The sequence below is a fragment of the Penicilliopsis zonata genome (assembly GCF_001890105.1).
Source record: "Penicilliopsis zonata CBS 506.65 unplaced genomic scaffold ASPZOscaffold_8, whole genome shotgun sequence".
NCBI lineage: Eukaryota > Fungi > Ascomycota > Eurotiomycetes > Eurotiales > Aspergillaceae > Penicilliopsis > Penicilliopsis zonata.
The window spans coordinates 464,246-480,269 of NW_019208918.1; the positions used below are offsets into that span (position 1 = coordinate 464,246).

Genomic DNA, 16,024 nt, shown 5'->3' on the forward strand with positions numbered 1-16,024 from the left:
GTTATTATGAACTGCGGAGGGCTTAGATAAACGATAAAAGATACGCTCGACAGTTCTCAACTCTTATCAGAAAATCAGAGGGAAGGGCAGAGCTACTCGGCCACTGGAAAGCGTCAAGACAATTAACAGTGCTTTGTGAGGTCATATACTCATTCCCCAACAACCTTGAGGTTGGGCTGTGAACGTCTGACACGGGGGGCAGGAATTATCGCCTTGCCTTATAACTGCTTTGAAAGGTTCGAGACCATGATAAATTTTTCCATAAATTAAAATATCTATCTAATTTTGATTACTTGATTCTACAACTAATTCCTAATTGAGATACCCAAGGAAAGCCATGACGCCCACCAGCCAGAAAGTAGGGGTTGTTTGGATCGAAGCGCTTCCGCTGACAGTCGCATTCGACGCCGCACCTTCGAAAATACTTGTGCTTTGAGCAACGGCGGAGGATGAAACAAAGCTGGTCTTGTCGAGGTTCTCGTGAATCCTCCCTGAAGGTACCGTCGTAGTAGGCTTTGTCTGAGACGTTGATGTGTGGCCGTTGTCCAAGGTTGTGGCAGATGTTGTTGCACCTGTTGTCGGAGCAGGGGCATCCGGGAGGGTTGTGGTGCCTGTGGTTGGAGACGCGGTAGATGCAACATCACTGACAGTCATAGTCGAGAAAATGGTCGACTCTGGCCCGGCTGTGGCTCCACCCTGAAGGGCGATCAGACCAGAGTAGTTGACAGTGCCCTCTTGCTCGATCTGGAAAGCATAATCGTCGCCATTCACAAGGCTTGCAGCGGGAGTAAACGTGTAGGTCCCTCCCTGGGCGGTGTTGGTAAGGACTTGGACATCTTTCAGATCCCCGGAAGGGCCCTTGCGTAAGGTGATCGTGACAGGCTGTAACATGTACTGTTAGCCTGCAAATCATGACAGGACGCATACTATATGGAAATTTACAGCATCAGTGGCACCATTCCATGTAAGTGTGACAGGCTGCCCCGCGGTGATACTGCTGGGCCACGCAGTAAATGCTATATTGGATTGCGCCACGGCCGACGCGATACAGCCCAACGTGGCGAACAAGAACAGAGAGAAATGCATCGCAAAAATTGGGCACGTATAGTCGTCAGGATCCTAATAGAAATTGCGGCAAGAAGAGAAAATAAAAGGAGAGAGAAGAAAAGAAGAACGAGGCGACAAGAGTCTAACACCTTGAAATCGACCTGGTCATTCCATCAAGGCGTAGGGCAGAAGCTCCAGTGTATAAATGCTGTCCGCCACGCCAGCAAGCTCGTCATAACATTCTCTGACAGGTGGCCCTCGACTCGCGACCAAAATAACAGTTGATCAGATCTTCTTCTGGGCTGGGAGAAGGAGGGCCTAGAGGCTTGGACTAATTGAGAATGCCCACTCCTTGCTATGACAGGTCGCTGTCAAATGTGAGGGCAGGGCGGGGATCTTTCGAGTGCATGATCGAGGATAACAGGCTTCTGTCTCTCGTGCACACCATTCTTTACCACGTCAGTGAGAAGGGAGCATGGGGAAGCCAAACTGTTGGGACCGCGAGTACGCAACTGGTCTCGTGAGCGCGTCTTTGCTCTGCAAATGTTACATTCCAGTGGGGGGCGATCATTCCACTGACTCTAAAGAATCTAGAGAAGGCATTCAGAGTACCTTCCGACACAGCAAGAACCTCTGGTGATGCTTTATCAGTATTCCCAATGCGCTAGGTTATCGCACCACTGGGTGAGGCTTGCTGAAGACATATCATAAAAACCCGGGGTAATGTGAGAATTCAAGAGCAGCTGTTATTATAGTCAGCGGTTATATTTTGCAAGACTTATGCAGCAAGCTGTCCCTATAAGTAAAGCTAGGGTGGAATGTTAGACCTCCTTGATTCAAACACCGCCTTCGATTCCATTTTGGCCCTTCCATCCACAGTACCATGATTGCATGTACGTCTTCTGTCAAAAAATCCATTTCTTTTGTCGCCAGTTTAAAGCTCTTGACTGTCATTCTCCGTAGTCGTCAATTCACTGGCGGTACTCGAGACAAAAGTAGTTGACGGAAGGACGAGTGGACTGAGTTGGAGGCAACATCAACGGGAGCTAGATAGTAGTATCCAATATCGCACACCTTGGAAGGAATCAGAATCCTAAAATCACGTACCTGAATCTATCACACAGCCAGTGGAAGTGATTGCGGTGGTAGTAAGTACCTAGGTAGGTAGTTCTGAAATTCGTTCTAACTCGCAAGAGGTGGTCGAAACAAACAGCACTCTTTCCCACCTTCAACCCTGCTTTCATTTCATTGCTGGTTATCACTGCAAAAGGAATTCTGGGCCTAGAATAAGGCCGTATCGACGTCTGCCAAAAGAACAAGATAAGAGCTTGTTGATGGTCCAAAGGCAAGGTTCAGAAATGGTCAGGTCATGTTCCAGGCCTCAATTGCCAACCGCCACAGTTGCTTTGATATAACCGAAAACGGGAAGGTGGCTTGCCTCGTCTCCCAACGGACACAGCCTGGCCGGCGGTTCCAGACCTGAGAACTTGAAGTTCCGCATCCATCGTGGGGCAATTACCGCAAAGATAGCAGTGTCTTTATCCTGAAAGCATACAGAATGGCACTTGCGATATCTATGTTCTTTCATCGATGGACTGCGCCTTCAGGTCGCTCTTTCCGGGCCTGGCCAGTCTTGCCTCAATTCCGGCCAGTTGAATGGATGGAGAAGAGCTGCCTTCTCCAGTATTTATCTCGAGGCAGTTCTCCTACTTTCTGGGTTTCTTTACTACCTACACCATCACCTAATAGCTAGCCCTACTACTCTATTATCTAGCCGGCCACTCGTTGCGAGCTTGTGATAGTTACTCAAGTCATTCGTTAATCTTTTTGTTCTTACAGCATCAAGAGAACCTATCCTTATCATTACCATTTCCGGAATTTTCAACCATGGCCCCTAAGCCATCTTCGAGTGCGGGACGTGAAGCTCGCCCTCAAGCTGCTTCTTTTGCAGCAGGTCGAAAGATCCATCTGGAGGCAGACCGAGCAGTTCAGAACGCTAAGCCGCTGCTTCCACGATTTTACTGCAATCAGGAGAAGGTCAAGGAATCAAAGGCGAAAGGTCTAGCCCGGTCTGCAACGTGCCCGTCGTCCATGGCGCTGCTGAACACCCGTGCCGATGCATTGCAAACCGTCGCACTCTGTCGTTGTCTCATTACGTCGTTGGAATTGACCCGCATGCGTAAATCTCGGATAGGGTTTGCGCATTGGATGTCTTTCTGGGAACAACTGTACAGCCGATCTCTCGCCCGTACTCTCAGTCTGTGTGTCACCAGTGCGCTCACAAAGGTTGACATGCTCTTTCGGTGCGTCTCGAAAGAGCTCCATTTCATCACGGACCGAACAGAAGCAGCGGTCAGACAAGCCGAGTCCAAGAAGGATATAGCACGAATTCTCGAAAACATGGAAGCGGAAGTCAGCGTTCACCGAGAGCACCGACGCCGCAGAGCCCACAAAACTCTGGAGCGGTTGAGGGCGAATATGGAGGCGATCCCAGTTAAAGTCACGGATGATTTCTATGTCGACATGAAACGAGCACTCTTCTGCCTGGATCCCTTCTGCGACTATCACCCCGGTGACCCGGAAGCCGAGCTACGTGATCGAATGCGGCCAGCGCAATTCGATGTGTATCAGGATTCTCCTATGGACGAACCAGTCGATCTTCACCAAGTTGTCGGGTCTATGGCATACACCCTGGCAAGCGGGCAGGGCAGGGGACAAGGCCACGCGAGGAACCGCGGTTTTGTAAACGCACGCGAGTGGGCTATACATGAAACCCAGTTGACTGCAAATTGGTAATAATAATATTGGTGTTGGGTGCATCTTTCAAATGGCGTTTTCGGATTGCATGGATTGTTAGATTATCATTTGGATGTCTTTGGATGAGCTATTGCTTGCTAATAACTTTTTTCTAATAAAATTCACTTGAGCATTGGCTCTATTCTCAAGGTTGCTAATTATATACAGTGTCTTGAAATTCATAAAGAAAGAACTAGGCAAAATCCCACAGGGCCCGGACCAGACTGCCCGGACCAGCATCCACGCCACCATCCTCTTCCAGGCCGCGGTCGGTGAAGATGCGTTTCGGGATCTGGTACTCGACGACAGGCAGCTTCTTGAGAGGTTTCTCGCCCGTCCCGAGCTCTGCGTGCAGCATGCCCTGGTACGTGTAATCGAGGAAATCCTCGAGGTTGTACGACTGTTTGGTAAACTGCTCGGAGATAATGCGGGCGATGGAGGCGACGTTTGGATGATAATGAGACTGCAGGGTTTCGAGCTCCCAGAGCGAGCTGTCGATGGCGCTCGTGCGCGTAGGATCTGGCTCGAAGGGGTCAAACGGATCGGGGAACCCGGTAGCGGGATCATCGCGGACGACACGGTGCAGCATGAAGGTGCAGGTTGGGTGCTCCTTGAAGAGGTTGTAGACCCAGGGGACGATTGCGACGATGGCGGCGGGCGGGGCGTTCAGCGCGAGGCGGGAAAGGCGCTTGATGAAGCTGGCGACCAGCATGGCGGGGAGATGGGTTGATGCCAGGAAGGTGTTCATCAGGCGGAAGAACCGGGAGCGGTGCTTCGAGTGCAGAAGGTCGGCGTCGAGAAGGGAATACAGCTTCGTGTAGAACTGCGGGTAGTCCAGGTTCTTCTCTTGGATGAGGTAGAAGAGACCCGAAAGGGCCAGGAGAGATGTCGCACCCCCAACGTCATACGAGTCCGTGAGGAAGTCCATCAAAAGCTCGGGTCGACTGAACCAGGGCTCAATAGTGTGCGACATGATGCGTAGCAGGGCTTTCCGCTGGGACTGGGAGAGGTTGTTCCGCAGGATCGCAAGCCATGCTTCTTGAGCTCTTTTCTTGTGCGCATTCACCGAGACAAGCTTCTTGTTCTTCTGTGCGTTTTTATTGTAGAAGCTTTCGAATTCATGCTCGGGGGTGGGTGCCGTATCGCACTCGGACAGCATCGAGATGAGGACTTGGAGGGTTTCTGAGGTTCTTGGCGTCGCTGCGTACTCACTGCAATAGTCAATTTCACAGCCCCGAGATATATTCGCACGCCTAACAATAGGTAGCTATTACTCACGAGACATGGTGGAAGGTAAAATATCGCACGTCGTCGTAGGCCTTGACGAAGTTTGTGAGGAATTCAGCCCGCAGTGCCTCCCCATCTTGTGCCTCAACGACGGCCTCAAAAACAGCCTTGAACAGGCCAAAGGTCCACACATAAATGTCTCCTTCGGGCATATTCGTCGCTCGCTCGTTCACCAGACGCATGGACAAAGTCAACGCCGTGATCTACTCTTTGTCAGCGAGAATCTAGAAGACAGGCTTCGGAGCAAGTTGTTCTTACCTGAGAGGAAGCATCTGCGTTGCGCACGATATCCAGCAACGCCTTCTGGTACTCCTGACAGCGCTCCTTTAACCAAGCCACGATAACTTTTTCGTTCTCCGCCGCTCCACGAGGCTCTGAGAGGTTGCCGCCCGCGATCAACCTGCAGAAGACTCGACAGAGCGCAACGGCCACCGCCAGATTGGGCTTCCCCCCCGCCTGGCCAGCAGGTAGCATCGACAGCAGGATAGCGATATTGTTGTAGTATTTTCGCGACTCCGAGATCTGCTCCTCGAGCTCTTGGATCTTGGCCATGGCATCTTCGGACTGGTTTTCGGCGACTGCTCGCCGCTTGGAGGAGGGAACACCGCTGTCCTTGGGATTCTTTCTCTTCTTGGAGCCTTTCGCTCCATCACCTGTGGGAGCCATGATTAATCTGAAAAGCGATAACGTCCAATCCAAGCAAGAATGCTTTTTTTTCGCCGACCACCGCCTTCACCTGTACGGAGTACAATAATTTTTGGCGATCCTCGGGAGAGGTTTTTCCGGCGGCACACACACCATCCCTGTTACAGCCTAGCGTTTGCACCCCATCAAACCGCCATTCCGACCTCAAGACTCCTCAGTTCCGTTTATCCATCCACCTGTCCTACGATTGAGCATCGCAACAATGGCTTCTCGTTTGGCTAAGAGCGCCATTGGTATGGCGAAACCAATTTCCCTGAGGGGCTTGATCGATTCTGATGAAAAATTTTGTGCTGACCGGCCGTAGGTGCATCCCGGCTTCGCCCGGTCCTTCCCACGCGCAACCTCGTTCCCATCACGGCGAACCTGACCGCGACCCGTGCGGCGTCCAACGTCCCCGTCGAAGACCCCAAGAAGAAGGCCCAGTCGATCATTGACTCGCTCCCTGGCAACTCGCTGGTGTCCAAGACCGCCGTTCTCTCTGCCGCGGCCGGTCTGTCCATCGCCGCCATCAGCAACGAGCTCTACGTGATGAACGAGGAGACCGTTGCGGCGTTCTGCCTGCTCAGCGTCTTCACTGCCGTTGCCAAGTATGGTGGCCCCATGTACAAGGAGTGGGCGGATGGCCAGATCAAGAAGCACACCGACATCCTGAACGCCGCCCGTGCCGACCACACCAACGCCGTCAAGTCGCGCATTGAGAGCGTCAAGGAGCTTTCCAGCGTCGTTGAGGTGACCAAGCAGCTCTTCGAGGTTTCCAAGGTGTGTTTCTCTTCTTTACAACCGGTGATATCTCATACTTAAAAATCTTTTTAGGAAACCGCCAAGCTCGAGGCTCAGGCCTACGAGCTCGAGCAGCGCACCGCCCTTGCCGAGGAGGCCAAGACCGTTCTCGAGTCGTGGGTCCGCTACGAGGGCCAGGTCAAGCAGCGCCAGCAGCGTGAGCTTGCCGAGTCTATCATTGGCAAGATCCAGAAGGAACTTGAGAACCCCAAGGTTCTCCAGCAGATCCTCCAGCAGAGCGTTGCCGATGTTGAGCGTAAGCCCCCTCCCTCCCTTCTCTTCTTTCTGTATATCCCAAAACTAAGATCACCAGGCATCATGTCCACCAAGGCTTAGGTACTTGCATGGCGAGCTGCATCACATCATGTACAAAACTTTGCCTCTTATTAGAGTTCAATACCATAACAGACGTAACTTGTTGAGTGTGCCCGTGTAGTCCGAGATGGATGTTGCATGAGTAAACGTATCTAGAAGCCTGATAGTGACACCTATTAAGGGTAGTTTATAATCATCTTCAGCAGCCTACCTCAGATCAAGCTTAACCAACCTATTTTTCGGTCTGCCTTTGCATAGGAGTCTCATTCACCAGATACATTCCTCAAGTGTTCATTTCAAGTGTTCATCTTCAAGTTGAATACTTCTCAGAAATTCTGTTGTGTAGTTAGTGAGGGAGTCCAGTACAATGGTAACCACAGCAGAAGCACTCCAGTAGTGTGAGTCATAGGGCAGGCATATCTAGCCTTACCCGTACCTAACTGCAATGTACCTGATAACTACAACCAAGTAAACTGCCTTTACCTACTAAGGTAGTATCAAAATAGTGGTACTTGCCTCATAATGTGTCCCACTTCTGGTCCGATTGGTGGTTATGCACCTTCTACCCAGAAGGGAAAATATAGCTAATGACGAAAAGATAGACAGCCATGGCTCTCCAGTCTCCAGTCTCCTGACTCCTGACTCCCTGTCAATCAAGGCATCCACGTAGCCCGAGCGAGACTTGAGCACAACGATTCCAACAGAAGCGAGCCGACTTGGCGTGGTGGTCTATATGCTGGAACCATAGAGTATACCTGTTAGTCGAAGGTGGTTTTTCTGGTTTCATCCGTTTCATCTGGTATCTGCTCTTGAGCTTGCTTGAACCTGCATCATGCAATGCAGCTCTCTCCTCGTTTCAAATGGCTACTACTTCACATCCGTTCTGCTGGGACCGGGATTTGCAAGAAGCAGTCGGTATAGAGGAACAACTGCCTTATACAATCATCTACTAATGGTTACAAAAGTACAGACACTACCTCAAACTTATCAGATAAGTATCTGCCCAATCTTTGGAATTCGGTAGACTAGTAGTAGTGTTCCAATAACTACAGTGGTCACCAACTTGTTGTTGCCTCTTGAATCGCGTTGGGCAACAAACCTGCACCCAAGTCCAAGACCCCACACTCGATGATCGAGGAGAAGCCTCGATGGATTCTTCTCAATCGCATCGAATTATCATTCTATGCCTTTGCCTTTCATCTCGCATTGACTCAAGTATAAGTTAGTTGAAAAAAAATAGACGCTAGATGAGTAGAGTACACTCCAAACAGGTGGTCTGGTAGTGCTCACCGCCATATCAAGAGGATAGCCGTTTCAGATATTCGCTAAGTGCTGCCGTATACTACTACATACGCAAAATCTCCGTTCTATATTTACCAAATGTGTTGTACGCGCTGAATATGTTGGCAAAACGCTGCACTCCATACTTTCTTGCAGTCTTCTTGTGAGAAATTTGCCATGCTATTGAAGGAACGGACAATTTCCGAGGAGCGAGCGAGCGAGATGGAAAGCAAGACGTGGCAGTCTCCGGAGATGACAGTCGACGGCAGTCGAAGGAATAAGCTATTCTGCTGGAGCAGTTTGAGCATCGAGCCGGCACTTCGTACTTTTTTTTTTTTTTTTTTTTTTTTCGCCGTGAGTCATAACCAACTCTGAGGTAGGCCAAAGAAAAATTGCCAGCACTAGATTCAAACAGAGTAGTACTCCGTCCGGGGAACGGCATCGTGGGCCTCCGTAGTCAATCCCGTGGTTGTTTTGAAATCTCCCAATGAACTGATGGTAGTAGGTACCAAAAAAAAGAGGGCTACCTAGTACCTACCTACTCCGCCGAGGTGGCGAGTTTGTGTGTTGCGGTCAGATAATAGTAATAATTCCAAGGTGATACTGCTTGAGCCGAGAGGGAGAACCAGTCACGTCCAGTCCCATCGGGAGATGTTCTGCCATTGTTTTTCCCGGTTTCGGGAGATAGTTGTATCAACTTGATATAACGTTGGTTTGTAGATCTTGAAGCTCGAGCTTCGATATCCAGGAGCACGGTCCCGAGGCATGCACATGAGCAGGTGATTGCCCTGCAAATGAGAGATCTGTATCACCGTCAGCCTGGTTTCTCTCCCAGTCCGAGCTTCTCTCCTCTTTTTTTCAATGTGTAAGCAAGTGAGTGTGTCTGTGTGTGTCTGTGTGTGTCTGTGTGTGTCTCTTGTGTGTGTGTACGACAGGACGGACAGGCGGCCTTGCCTTATCGAGCCATCCAAGGCACAGCTGCCCTACCAGCGCTGTTCCCGGTGCTTGATCTGTGGTACGCAGATGGAGTCTCCTGCTCCGTATCCGTAGTTCTGTCCCCGTCCAGTGCAGTGCGAGTGTGCATTGTGTAAGGTGCAGGTTGTGTGGTGCGGTGGATCACGGGCCGGCCCTGACGTTCCAAACTTGAGGGTGGGTAATACTGATACCTACATTACAGGCACAGTGTTAGGAGAAATAATGGAATATAAAACGTATAATAAATATAAGATAAGCGAGTCAAAAGTACGGGTGACGTTGTCGCGGATATGCAGGTAATGTAATGGATTAGCATTGGAGTGTCTGGTAAGAGAACTGGATAATGTACCTTAGAGTGTCTAGTACAGGTACAGTATTAAGGTACCTAAGGTAGATGATACCAGTACTCCGTAGTAGTACCTAGTAGTATTAGGTACCTCCTAGTACCGTATACTGTATGCTGTACCTATGCTGTACCTGTATGGTTGGAGATCACGGCCCATGCGCATAACACTAACGGCAATTGCCTCCCTCTTCTTGGGCATTCATCGAGACAGCCCTGAACCCTGAGCTTGAGCCTTGACCCTCGAGGGAGAGTAGAGAGGGGAAGCAGGTCTAGACAGAGCGACAGGACCTCGTGTGCCTGAGGATGGATGGCTTGGCTTCTTCCTTCCATCACGTTGGGCAAGGAAGGGAAAAGAAGGACTGAAACTGGACAAAAGGCTGGCAGAGCGAACCATGGCCTATCAATACGGTATTCTTACACGATGGTCTGACAATGACGCCTTTGGAATAAGGCTACCTGGACAGTGGACACTGGACAGTCCAGAGACAGTAGTCCCCCCCCTCCCAAACGTCTTTCTCGAGTTAGGTACGGAGGAGAAAGATCCTCCTATCCAGGTGAGTCTCCTTTTCCTCCTCTAGATACGGAATAGCAAGCTGGTGCTCTGTATTTTACTAAGACCTCTTTTTACTAAGACAGAGTCGATTCCTCCTCCTGATTCGTCTGCTGCACGTCTGCCCAAAATCCAACGAAGCATCCAATGATCGCCTGCACGCCAAACTCGGGAGAAACGAGAATTCCCTGCCCGTCCCGGACCTGCCGACCATCGTAAGGGAATGGGGGGGGGAAGGAAGACGAAAATAACGAGCCAGAAGAAAATAATAATCAATCCACCGAAATTCAAATCCTCCCCCTTGAGCTTCACCGCCCACGATGACTCGTTCCTGGAACGGAGCGCGATCTCTGACCAGCGGGTATTAAATGTGCCATCCCCAGTGGTATCAACAATCTCCAATCTACACTGTCAGCTGGATTCAGTTTGAATAACTGAATCATCTATCAACAACGTTTCTTCCACTCTTCACCTCTTCTTCCCCTTCATCTTCCTCTTCATCTTATCCTACTACTACTACTACTACATCCTCACTTTATCATTCCACCCCGCTCTACACCGCCTCTTGACCAATACTATCTATCCATTCATCACTTCCTTCCTCTTGTTCGCTCTCTCTTCACACACTGCACAATATGGCTCGATACTCTCAACCGACCTTTGACTTCTACCAACAATCGCCCGAAACGAAACCGGCCTTCTCCGAAGACGACGAGATGAGCGTGCTTGACGACAAGATCCTCGATTCCACCACATCACCTGAGATCTCTTCCTCCGATCGTCGCACTTCCTACGACAATCTGACAGATCCTTTCACACATCATCCTTCTCATCATCATCCTCCTCCTTCTCATCCTCATCCTCACCATCATCGGGAGCCTGTCTGGCCTGATTTTGCCCAGCCGGTCACTGGTCTCTCCTCGTCACGACATCCTTCCGCTGTCTCTTCCTCCTCCCATCATCCCCATCATCAGGCCATGTTAGAGTCGACCGCCCATCCCTTCACCATGCGTGTTGATGGACCCCAGCATCCCGCCGCCGCCTACGGGCAATCTTCTACTGCAGCCTGGTCCTCGCTCGCTCGCGATTCCAGCTCGTGTACCCCCACGGGCGTCATGTATGACCATTTCTCTCCCGAGTTGGACCAACACAGCGCCAACGCCCCGTTTTCCGGCGGTGCCGTCGGCCCTGTCAGTGCTCTCCAGCTCTCGCACATGTCCTATCGCCCGGGGATGCCCTCCTACACCGCCCCCGGTGCCGTCGCCATGTCGCCGCAGTCCAGTCAGGGCTGGATGCCCGCCTCGACCGATCTCGCCGACGGCGTGGGACGTCCCACCAAGAGCCCCTCCTACCGGAACAGCTCGCCCTTGAGCCTGCGCCGTGACGGCATTCGGAAGAAGAACGCTCGCTTCGAGATCCCTGCCGAACGCACGCTGAGTAACATCGACCAGCTGATCAACCAGTCCACCAATGAGGAGGAGATCAAGGAACTCAAGCAGCAGAAGCGTCTGCTGCGGAACCGCCAGGCTGCGTAAGTATTTTGTCTCATTCCCTTTTTAACCTTATATTCTAACGACGGAATTTCTTTTTTCCTAAACAGCCTCGATTCTCGGCAACGCAAGAAGCTTCATACCGAGAAGCTGGAGGAGGAGAAGAAACAATTTACGCAGATCATCAACGGGTTGGAAGAGGACCTGCGCAATATGCAGGTGCGCGAGACCGAGCTGTTGCGCGAGAAGAACGAGTGGATGGGCACCCAGCAGCAGATCAACCAGTATCTCGAGAATCTCCATATGGAAAAGGACGAGATGATCCGCGTGCACACGCTGGAGACCCTCGAGCTTCGCAAGAAGAACACTGCCCTCATGGAGATGGTCGAGAAGTTGGAGCAGCAGGTGAAGGCCGGCCCCGTGCAGCCCCCGACTGCCGCCCCCCCGAATTCCTTCTCGAACGAGTTCTCGGATCTGGAGGGTCTGAACATGGATGGTGGCTGGGAGGAACTGACCCTTGTCAACAACCTCTCGCTCGATGCTGATCCTATGCCCGCTGCCGCCTCGCAGCAGGCATCCGTCAATGACAAGGTCGCCGCAGCCGCCGACTCCCCCTTCAGCTGGAATGCGTTCTACATGTGTCTGCTCTTCGGGGCCTTCATTGCCTCTCACAACGGCCCTCTCTCCTCCCGCTCCATCCCACAGCTGTCAGAAGAGTACCGCGCCGAATCCGCCAACGTCCTCAAGGCCGTCCTCGCCTCGAGTCCTGCGGAGTTGACCCAGACTTCGTCCAACCCCTCGCTCATGTCCGCCTCTGCCGGTGCCGGCGCCGGCGCTCCTGCCATGCTGCCGACCACCATCAGCGGGGCCGAGATGGCTCAGATGACGGCCGGTGCCGCCGTGTCCAACCTCGACGACCTGCACCACCGACTGGCGATGCCAACCAAGGAGCAGGAGCAGCAGCAACTGTTTGCTCTGACTGCCGAGCAGTACAACTCCCTGACCACATTTGAGAGCGGTGACAATGGTGCCAGTGACTTCAAGCCCCAGCCACCTTCCAATCTGCAGCAAGCCTGGGCCAACATGCGCAGTAATACCGCGCAGTGCCGTCAGCTTGCCAAATCCATCTCGGGCGTCCATTCCCGCTCGCTCATGTGGGATCGCGTTCCCGAAAAGGTCATCCAGGATTTCCGCCGCATGGTGCAGGAGTACGGCCCCGTTTCCGTCAAGGAAGAGGATGGCCCCAGCTTCCGTCAGCCTTAGTAGTCTTCTTCATCCATCCTCTCGCCCCTCCCCCTTTCAGCCACTTACTTCTCCACTGATCTCGCTTTTCGTGTTTGATGGCCGACCATATGGCCCCCACACCCTCTTATCCACCTTTTTCCATACCTTGACTTGACATTCACCCTCTTCGCTTTTCCACCGATATGAAAAATTTTAGCCGACAGCTTTTGTGATATACTTCAGCTCTACAACTTTTTTCTTTCCCTTCATATATACGCCTTTCGCTGGTCCGAAGCTACAAAACGAATATCAATCAATCCACCCCCAGGCCAGCATTTAGCCAAATATAGCTTCAACATGCTAGACGCAACTTTACCATTCTAGTTGCGTCTTGTGACTTACTTTCTTCTTCGTCTTCTTCTTCTTCTTCATCATTCTATTTATTCAGGTACATTGTGTTAATTAGCGATTGTTTACTGTTTTTTCTTCTTAGGATGGGGCAGGTTAGCCGGCGCATTGTTTTTTTTTTTTTTTTTTCTTTTTGGGGGTTTTTTTTCTCTCTCACGACTTGGATCAGGATGATCACATCACGGAAGACAGAACAACTGCAAAGTGTATATTGTTTATTGTTTTTATCTTTTTTTTTCCCCTCTTCATTTCTCTTCGACTTGGCTACTTTCTTGTGGCATGATTCGGTTCAACCGGACTGGATTCAGGTTGAAAACGGACGAGACAGTCTACAGAAAGGCTTTCAGTCTGTTTAGGAGGGTTTGCGGAGCAAGCCATCCATCTTCTTTTTTCTTTTCTTTTTTCTCTTCTGGTCGAATCATTGGTCATGTTTCGTTTTCTTTTCTTTTTCTTATTTTCGCCTTGTATGTTGGACATACTTTTGTTCCGATTCTGACAGGTTCCGTTCCGCCTCTTCCCACGAATTACGACCTCCATGACCAGGCACGCATGACATGATGACATGACACGACAGCCACATGTCTTGGTTACGAGCAGTGTCCGAAGCAACACTGACTGCATCAGCTCACACTCATTTTGAACTCTTTTCATTTGTCCGCTGTCGCTCATTTAAAATAACCCTTTTTTTTTCCCTTTGTCTCGACTCTCCATGAACCTGACGGTTCCCCTTCGATGTACATATTACCTCAGATACTACCACGCTACGCAAGCCATGCTCCAGGCGCACCCTGGCATTTCATATTGAATAACACATAGCATTAGTTTACTAGGCCACAGTCGTAAACACAGTGTTAGAGGAAGACCCGGGTTTTTATTCAAAGTATTATGAAGTCAAAAAGCGTTGAGTTCGTTCGGTGTCATAACATCATGAGAGCATCATGACTCTCGACTCTCAGTTCGTCGGCAAGGGAGGGGGGGGGGGGCTCTGCACTTCCGTCAGTCACCTAGAAGACTCTCATCTAGTTCTGGGAAGGGCATTGATGGTGCGAGTTTTAGTCGTACCGACTATCAACGTTCCATTCCCCAAATCTCCTGGGGCTGTAGCTGTGAAAAGAGATCGGCGCAGCGACGAGCCCGAGCATCTGGGTCTTTCCCAACTGTGGACATCAAGGCAGAGGCAAGCCGATGTGTGAATCGGTTGCCCTATGAGCGTGTCATCGGCAGCCACAAATTGAAGGGTGACTGGGATCAAGGGTCGACGAATCAGCCCATTCGCTGCATTCAGGTCAATAAAGTCATATTGGTAGTTTCGCAAGAGGGTTAGCGGGTCCATTCCGAGTCCGTAACAGTCGTCCCAGAATAAGTCAAGATAGCTCGAGCCTGTGTCATCAAAAACCTCCACACAGAGAGTGATCGTAGAGCCAGGGAGTTGAACTAGAACCTTCATCTGCATCAACATGCATGGTGAGTTCCCAGCACAGATCCAAAAGCCAGGGCAAAGACATTGTACTTACCTTGTGGTGCATCGGCTGGTGAAAATTAAGAGGATTGAAATTCGCCTGAGAGGGTTGATAGAGCGAGAGTGCTGCTAGCTGGGGAACAGGCAAACTAATCTATTCATCCTATTCTCAGCCATCCATACCCGGGGACAAGCAAGGGAGGGGGGGTTCATTCAACATACCCGCTCTCGGTATAGGAAGCTGTGGCCATACTCCTTCTCCCACCTGGCGATCGATTTGTCGAAATCATAGTCTCGCTCTTCCTCTTCGCTGATGAGACCGACCTGAACTCCATTCCACCAGAAGGAGACCTTGCCTGGATGATGCTTCAGCTCTTTAGAACGATATGCTGCCATCACAGCTCGAATATTGACTTGAGACTCGTCATCTTTAAAAATGCGGTGGTTCTCCTTTATGTATCCTTCCAAGAACCGAAGACGATAGTACACGATAGGCTCTAGGCCCAGCGGCTCGGAGAGGGTGATGCTAAAAAGGCATTCATTGGTCAGCTATGAATACTGGATCATAGGAACGAATCTAGAGGATATGAATCTAACACTGGGCCTGGCGGCATTTCTGCTTCCATTTCTGCGAGCCTTTCTCTTGCGCTGTCGGCGACCTGGGGGCGAGAGTCCTTCCACATGTCAATGATATCCTGGATTTGTTGCAGTTGCCATGGCCGGAACCTAGGTTTTTTGTCATCTTTAGTTACAAAGTATATATTGTGCTCACTGGCCAGGGCTCACACTTACTTGACATATGCTGGCGGGTCGATCAGCGCGTTGTCAATCCATAAATCCTTATAGCTGGCAAAGGTTGCATCATCGACCTGGACCGGGATGATGGACTGCGGGTCAACCGGTGTCGACAGCTTCGCGGCAGCCTCTTGAAATGGGAGCATTGTTCGTAATTCGTAAAAAGGTGATTCTGTGGGGTTTAGATTATGGGTTTGTGCTGATGTCTTCAACTAACTTACTGGCTGTAATGATGCAGTGACAGGGACCTGCAATGATCTGCCGGGGGCTAAAGTATGGAAGGAAGGTTAACTGAAGGAATGACCAAAACAGAAGTGCTAGGGTATAGCCCTGGACGGTGACCATGTGACCGTCATGGCACATGCCACACTGTGACACTTCAGCCTTCAGCTTTTAGCCTTTGATACCGACTCACCTTTGATTTCTCCTATTGGAGTGTCTATTCTATTGGCGCCGTGAGGAGGCAGTGCAACTGATAAGAGATACGCGAGTCATGGACTCACAGTGGACTCAACAGTGGACAGCCTTGGGAAGCTGTATATTTCGATTCCAAATTGATCAAGGCT

The 16,024-nt window shown here is 50.7% G+C and overlaps 7 protein-coding genes across 7 annotated transcripts; 3 read left to right on the forward strand and 4 right to left on the reverse strand.

Moving 5' to 3' along the window:
- Positions 1 to 312: 312 nt before the first annotated feature.
- ASPZODRAFT_67032 (hypothetical protein) lies at positions 313 to 1,086 on the reverse strand (the record flags this gene model as incomplete). The annotated part of the gene is made up of 2 exons (XM_022729420.1): positions 313 to 882; positions 943 to 1,086. The coding sequence occupies 2 exons, from the start codon at positions 1,084 to 1,086 to the stop codon at positions 313 to 315; spliced, it is 714 nt and encodes a 237-aa protein (XP_022580626.1).
- A 2,022-nt stretch (positions 1,087 to 3,108) lies between these two features.
- On the forward strand, positions 3,109 to 3,801 carry ASPZODRAFT_117988 (hypothetical protein; the record flags this gene model as incomplete). The annotated part of the gene is made up of 1 exon (XM_022721190.1): positions 3,109 to 3,801. A coding segment is annotated over exon 1 (663 nt), but the record flags the coding sequence as incomplete, so codon positions are not given.
- Positions 3,802 to 4,036: 235 nt separating this feature from the next.
- Positions 4,037 to 5,796, reverse strand: ASPZODRAFT_152343 (hypothetical protein; the record flags this gene model as incomplete). Its single annotated transcript, XM_022725845.1, has 3 exons — positions 4,037 to 5,054; positions 5,122 to 5,333; positions 5,389 to 5,796. 3 exons carry the CDS (start codon positions 5,794 to 5,796, stop codon positions 4,037 to 4,039), a joined length of 1,638 nt encoding a protein of 545 aa, XP_022580628.1.
- Positions 5,797 to 6,007: 211 nt separating this feature from the next.
- On the forward strand, positions 6,008 to 7,011 carry ASPZODRAFT_133114 (hypothetical protein). The gene is made up of 4 exons (XM_022723191.1): positions 6,008 to 6,068; positions 6,140 to 6,594; positions 6,649 to 6,871; positions 6,929 to 7,011. Exons 1-4 carry the CDS (start codon positions 6,038 to 6,040, stop codon positions 6,949 to 6,951), a joined length of 732 nt encoding a protein of 243 aa, XP_022580629.1. The 5' UTR covers positions 6,008 to 6,037; the 3' UTR covers positions 6,952 to 7,011.
- A 3,706-nt stretch (positions 7,012 to 10,717) lies between these two features.
- Positions 10,718 to 12,835, forward strand: ASPZODRAFT_66999 (hypothetical protein; the record flags this gene model as incomplete). Its single annotated transcript, XM_022729416.1, has 2 exons — positions 10,718 to 11,613; positions 11,683 to 12,835. 2 exons carry the CDS (start codon positions 10,718 to 10,720, stop codon positions 12,833 to 12,835), a joined length of 2,049 nt encoding a protein of 682 aa, XP_022580630.1.
- Positions 12,836 to 13,317: 482 nt separating this feature from the next.
- On the reverse strand, positions 13,318 to 14,175 carry ASPZODRAFT_133119 (hypothetical protein). Its single transcript, XM_022723192.1, has one exon. It carries the CDS (start codon positions 13,871 to 13,873, stop codon positions 13,469 to 13,471), a length of 405 nt encoding a protein of 134 aa, XP_022580631.1. The 5' UTR covers positions 13,874 to 14,175; the 3' UTR covers positions 13,318 to 13,468.
- Positions 14,007 to 15,142, reverse strand: ASPZODRAFT_2059193 (hypothetical protein). Its single transcript, XM_022727621.1, has 4 exons — positions 14,886 to 15,142; positions 14,719 to 14,817; positions 14,267 to 14,651; positions 14,007 to 14,187 (listed from the first exon to the last, which is right to left on the reverse strand). Exons 1-4 carry the CDS (start codon positions 15,057 to 15,059, stop codon positions 14,141 to 14,143), a joined length of 705 nt encoding a protein of 234 aa, XP_022580632.1. The 5' UTR covers positions 15,060 to 15,142; the 3' UTR covers positions 14,007 to 14,140.
- Positions 15,143 to 16,024: the final 882 nt, after the last annotated feature.

Coding starts and splice junctions, on each gene's coding strand:
- ASPZODRAFT_2059193 (XM_022727621.1), bottom strand. CDS start 15,059: ATGGCAGCATATCGTTCTAAAGAGCTGAAGCATCATCCAGGCAAGGTC. Junction 14,818..14,885: donor GCTTCCTATACCGAGAGCGG/GTATGTTGAATG, acceptor TAGGATGAATAG/ATTAGTTTGCCTGTTCCCCA. Junction 14,188..14,266: donor GAATGGAACGTTGATAGTCG/GTACGACTAAAA, acceptor GGAAGTGCAGAG/CCCCCCCCCCCCTCCCTTGC.
- ASPZODRAFT_133114 (XM_022723191.1), top strand. CDS start 6,038: ATGGCTTCTCGTTTGGCTAAGAGCGCCATTG. Junction 6,595..6,648: donor AGCTCTTCGAGGTTTCCAAG/GTGTGTTTCTCT, acceptor AAATCTTTTTAG/GAAACCGCCAAGCTCGAGGC. Junction 6,872..6,928: donor GAGCGTTGCCGATGTTGAGC/GTAAGCCCCCTC, acceptor TAAGATCACCAG/GCATCATGTCCACCAAGGCT.
- ASPZODRAFT_133119 (XM_022723192.1), bottom strand. CDS start 13,873: ATGAGCGACAGCGGACAAATGAAAAGAGTTCAAAATGAGTGTGAGCTG.